This window comes from Bidens hawaiensis, unplaced genomic scaffold (assembly GCF_021521415.1).
Source record: "Bidens hawaiensis isolate Kalapana, Puna unplaced genomic scaffold, B.hawaiensis_p1.1 tig00021328_1, whole genome shotgun sequence".
NCBI lineage: Eukaryota > Viridiplantae > Streptophyta > Magnoliopsida > Asterales > Asteraceae > Bidens > Bidens hawaiensis.
In genome coordinates this window covers 104,819-110,186 of record NW_027493298.1, presented here as the reverse complement: position 1 = coordinate 110,186, position 5,368 = coordinate 104,819, and the positions used below count along the sequence as shown (strand labels likewise).

General features: G+C 32.6%; 2 protein-coding genes across 2 annotated transcripts; both read left to right on the top strand.

Annotated features, from left to right (window-relative positions):
* The first annotated feature begins 209 nt into the window (after positions 1-209).
* LOC143563178 (uncharacterized) lies at positions 210-948 on the top strand. Its single transcript, XM_077050781.1, has 2 exons — positions 210-391; positions 492-948. The coding sequence occupies exons 1-2, from the start codon at positions 210-212 to the stop codon at positions 946-948; spliced, it is 639 nt and encodes a 212-aa protein (XP_076906896.1).
* A 663-nt stretch (positions 949-1,611) lies between these two features.
* LOC143563177 (ATP-dependent DNA helicase RRM3-like) lies at positions 1,612-4,644 on the top strand. Its single transcript, XM_077050780.1, has 5 exons — positions 1,612-1,990; positions 2,092-2,787; positions 2,893-3,365; positions 3,503-3,722; positions 3,824-4,644. Exons 1-5 carry the CDS (start codon positions 1,612-1,614, stop codon positions 4,642-4,644), a joined length of 2,589 nt encoding a protein of 862 aa, XP_076906895.1.
* The last annotated feature ends 724 nt before the right edge of the window (positions 4,645-5,368 follow it).

The window sequence follows — 5,368 nt, the reverse complement described above, 5'->3', positions numbered from 1 at the left end:
CTTTGTTGTGGAAAGCCAAAGTTAACAGACCAAGTAGTAGTAATGAAGAACGAGCCTTTTCCCTTTGTTGTTATAATGGCAAATTCGAACTTCCCGATGTTAGACAACCTGATGATACTTATCTTGAATTATTTCGTGGTGAGACCGCCATGAGTAAGTATTTCTTGTAAAACATTAGACGTTTCAATTCGATGTTTTCGTTTACGTCTATGGGAGGAAAGATTGACCATTCCATAAACAGAGGCAATGCGCCATATACGTTTCGCCTTAGCGGTGAAAACTATCATTGCTTGGGAAGTCTTTTACCATTACAAGGTTGTAAAGCAAGGTTTTCTCAACTTTACATTTACGACACTGAAAACGAGTTTTCTAACCGACAGGGTGTTTTTGGGTAAATACTTTTAACGATATTCCTTAACTTTTGTCTTGTTATTAATTTTTAGTTTCTTTTATATTATTTATAATCTTAGTAATTTTTTTTTTGTTGGCAGTGATAATAAATCAATGGACGATGAGCTAGAGATCTATATTATAAATTATTTGAAGATGATGTTAGATTCAAATAATCATTTGGTCCAAGCTTATCGGATGGTAAGAGATTGTTTTGAAGAAAACCCACAACTCGATTTGAAGTTGCGTATTATTGGAACAACACTGCATGATGCGAGACAATATAACCTACCATCCAGTTCTGAAGTTGCCGCTTTAATTGTCGGTGATATTGGTGACGCTGTAGATAACCAAGACATAATTGTTACCAAGCAATCAGGTTCCTTAAAGCGTATCAGTGAACTTCATCCATCGTATACACCTCTTCAATACCCATTGTTTCATCCTTTTGGTGAAGATGGTTATCAGGTTAATATACTTCATAAGCATGTTTCAACATCATCAACCGTAGCACGCAAGAAGGTTACAATGCGTGAGTTTTTTGCTTATCATATTTAAGACAGGCCAAATCGGTTTTCAACCATGTTAAATGGTAGGCGTTTGTTTCAGCAAATATTAGTTGACAAATATACGATGATTGAGGCACAACGATTACATTTTATACGCGGTAAACAACATGAGCTATGATGTGATACTTACCAAAGTTTACGAGGTATGCAATCTGTTGGAAATACTGATGTTTCAAGTGCTGGTCAACGTGTTATTCTACCATCCTCATTTACTGGCGGAGCAAGATATATGATGCAAAATTACCTAGACGCTATGTGTCTCTGTAGATGGTTTGGTTATCCCGATTTTTCATAACCATAACCTGTAATCCCAATTGGCCAGAAGTTAAAGGATTTCTTAAGGATACAACATTAAAGTCGGAGGATAGACCTGATATTTTATGTCGGCTTTTTAAGGTCAAACTTGATGCACTGATTAAATTGGTGAAGGATAAGTCTATCTTTGGAAAGGTTCAAGCAGGTAATTTTCTTTGATTTGTTTAGTATAAATTTATAATCATCATCTAATTTAATATTTTACTTTGTATATACTTGAATTTCAATTTAAATAAACAGTTTATTTTTTTACCTATTAAAACTTATGTAATATTTACTTTTATTATGCATGCTGCAGTTGTTTACACGATAGAGTTTCAAAAAAGGGGGCTACCACATGCTCATATTTGCATTTATGCATCCATCTAACAAGATTCATAATCCACAAGATGTTAATAAATTTATTTCTGCTGAGATTCCAAACAAAGACACTGATCCAGACCTATACAAGCTTGTATCTGATCATATGATTCATGGTCCGTGTGGTGATGCTAATCCGAATTACACGTGCATGGTAAACAAAAAATGCTCCAAAGGTTTCCCAAAAATGTTTAATGATGAGACAGCTGTTGATTCGCAAGGTTTTCCGGTATACAAAAGTAGAGATAACGGGCAATATGTTGTCAAGTCAGATATAATGATGGATAACAGAACTGTTGTTCCATACAACAAGACTTTATTAAAACAATTTCAAACACATATTAATGTTGAGTGGTGTAACAAGATGGATCGATAAAGTATTTGTTCAAATACATTAATAAGGGTCTAGACCGAGCAACAATTTCTCTTGTACAAACTAACAATGCTGATAACTCAGATCCTAATTTAGATGAAATCAAAGCGTTTTATGATTGTAGATATGTCTCTGCATGCGAGGCATCATGGCGGATATTTTCATTTGATGTGCATTATAGGACTCCGTCTGTTATGAGACTTGCTTTTCATTTACCCGGTGAGCAACAGGTAATATATGGTGCTAACGAAGATATTGAAGATATTTTAAACAAGCCAACTATTGCTTCTTCGATGTTTACCGGCTGGTTTGAGTGTAATAAGAAACATGACCTTGCAAAAACTCTCACATACGCAGAGTTTCCAACAAAGTATGTCTGGAAAAAACAGTTACGTAAATGGGAACCTCGCCTAAGGGGTTTTGCAATAGGTAGAGTTCATGCTGTTCCACCCACATTTGACGAGGCTTACTATCTAAGAATATTATTAAATAAGGTTAGAGGCCCAGAATGTTTTGAAGAGATTCGAACTGTTGATGGAGTTGTGTGTGAAACTTTTCGAGATGCATGTTACAAAAGAGGTCTTTTAGATGATGATAAGGAATACATAGAAGCCATTGAAGAAGCAAGTCATACCTCTACTGGATATTATTTAAGAAATTTATTTGCTACAATGTTGATTACTTATAGTTTATCTAGACCTCATTTTGTTTGGGAAAGCACTTGGCAACTGTTAGTTGACGGTATTCAATACAAACAACAAAAAGATCAAAATAACCCCGGTAAGATTAACTCATTTTTTTAATTATTTATATTATTGCAAATATATAATATCCATTATAATAATATAAATATTTAATTATATTACTTTCTTATTTTATTTTCAGGTTTGATTCTTAATGAAGAACAGTTAAAAAATCTAGCACTCTTGGAAATTGAAAATTTTCTAATTTCAAACAACTCCAGTCTTAGAAGATATAAACAAATGCCATTTCCAGATATGGAGAAAATTTCAAGAGCAACTAATCCGTTAATGGTGGAAGAGCTCTCATATGATACCGAGACCATGAATAACGAATTTAATAATCTCTTTGATTCGTTAACAGATGAACAACGAGGTGTTTATAATGAAATAATGAGTGCTTTGATTGATAAAAAAGGTGGAGTTTATTTTGTTTATGGTTACGGCGGTACTGGAAAAACTTATTTATGGAAAACTTTATCTGCATCGATAAGGTCAAAGGGAGAAGTTGTGTTGAATTTTGCTCCAAGGGGTATAGCTTCTTTGCTTTTGGAGGGTGGTAGAACCGCACATTCGAGATTTTTAATACCTATTTTGACCGAAGATTCAATTTGTCCGGTAATATTACCACTCACTTTATTTTAATTTTATATTGATAATTTTTTTAGTATATATGTCTTTATCTGTTATTTTAATATCAAATTACATTTAAATATATTAATTTGGTTATGTTTTTTTATTATTTCATAAATTAGGTTAAAGGAAATACCGACGTATATGAATTATTGAAAAAGACAAGCCTAATAATTTGGGATGAGGCGCCGATGATTCATAATCATGCATTTGAAGCGTTGGACAAGACTTTAAATGATGTTATGAATGGTGATTCGGCCAATACTTCAGGAGCGGTATTTGGAGGTAAGGTTGTTATTTTTGGCGGTGATTTTCGCCAAATTTTGCCTGTTGTAACCAACGGTACAAGAAGTGAATGTGTCAATGATTGCATCAATTCTTCTTATATCTGGTCAAAATGTAAAGTTCTTAAACTAACTAAGAGTTTGCTGATTGGCTATTAGACATAGGCCAAGGAAACGTTGGCGGTCCAAATACTGGAGAGGCGGTTATTGATATTCCCGACGATCTTTTGATATTGAACTCAGTAGATCCGATGGGTGATTTAATAAGGTTTGTCTATCCTAATATATTAGATAGATTCAACGAACTTACTTACTTTCAGGATCGTGCACTGTTGGCACCTTTGAATGAGGTCGTTCAAGAAATTAATGAACGTATATTAGACCTCTTTCCAGGTGAAGAAGTAGAGTATCTAAGTTCCGACAGTTTAGTTGAAAGTGAAGACATTTCTGAGGATTTTGATCCACAGTTGTACTCTCCTGATTTGTTAAATGGATTAAAGATGTCAGGCATGCCTAATCATAGACTGGTCCTCAAAGTTGGTGTTCCGATCATGCTATTAAGGAATATTAATCACAAAAAGGGTTTGTGCAATGGTACGCGCCTTCAAGTTGTTAGTCTTGATAGGCGTGTAATTGAAGAAAAAGTTGTATCTGGTATGAATATCGGATATCGCACTCTAATTAGTCGAGTAAGTCTTACACCAACTGATAAGAAACTTCCGTTCAAATTAAAAAGAAGACAGTTTCCTATATCCGTATGTTTTGCCATGACAATCAACAAGAGTCAAGGTCAATCATTGTCAAGAGCTGGATTGTATCTTAAAGATCCAGTATTTTCTCACGGTCAGCTTTATGTTGCTTTGTCACGAGTGAAGACTAGAGATGGTATTAAGTTAGTGATACTCGACAAAGAATCAAAGCTTATAAATAAAACAACAAATGTTGTTTACAAGGAGATTTTTGGAAACATAGAATGTTAATTGTTTAAATTTCCTATGTAATTCGATTTGGAATCTCATAATAAATGTAATGGTTATAATGTAATTTATTTTGTTCTATACTTTACAACATTTGTACTTAACTTTTTATATTTAATATTTTTTTGGTATCCTATATTTAATTTTTTTATTTAATTATAAATAATTTTTTATTTTTAATATTATACACAAATTTTCTGGATATAAACCTGTTTGTTTAAATTCGTTTTATAACATACCTTTTCAATATTTACTTTTTAATTTAAATTATTTAAGATATTTATCATACTATCTAATTAAATATTATTAACTATAGGGTAACTATACATTATAATAACTAGATAGATTTCATCATTAATTTTCTTGGACAATAAAACCGTCACTTCTTATATCTATTTTTTAACTTTCCATTTTAATCCTATTCTTCTTCTTCTTCTTCTTTAACAATACTAAGTTTCTCAAGATAACTAAACTCCTTTAATGGCTACGATTATGAACTGGAGGTATTGTAAACTATTCCGTAAGTATCAATTTGTATATAGCAATTTAGCAACGTTAGAAAAAGATAATATTGAATCAGTCATGTTGTTCGATAATCAGTTTAAACATCAGATACATCAGATCGGTCTTAGGAAGAATTTGCCATGTCAACAAGAAACAAATTTGATAAATGTTTTACATAATTTCTTTCATGATCTTTATCAAGAGGCTTTACCTTATGAACATG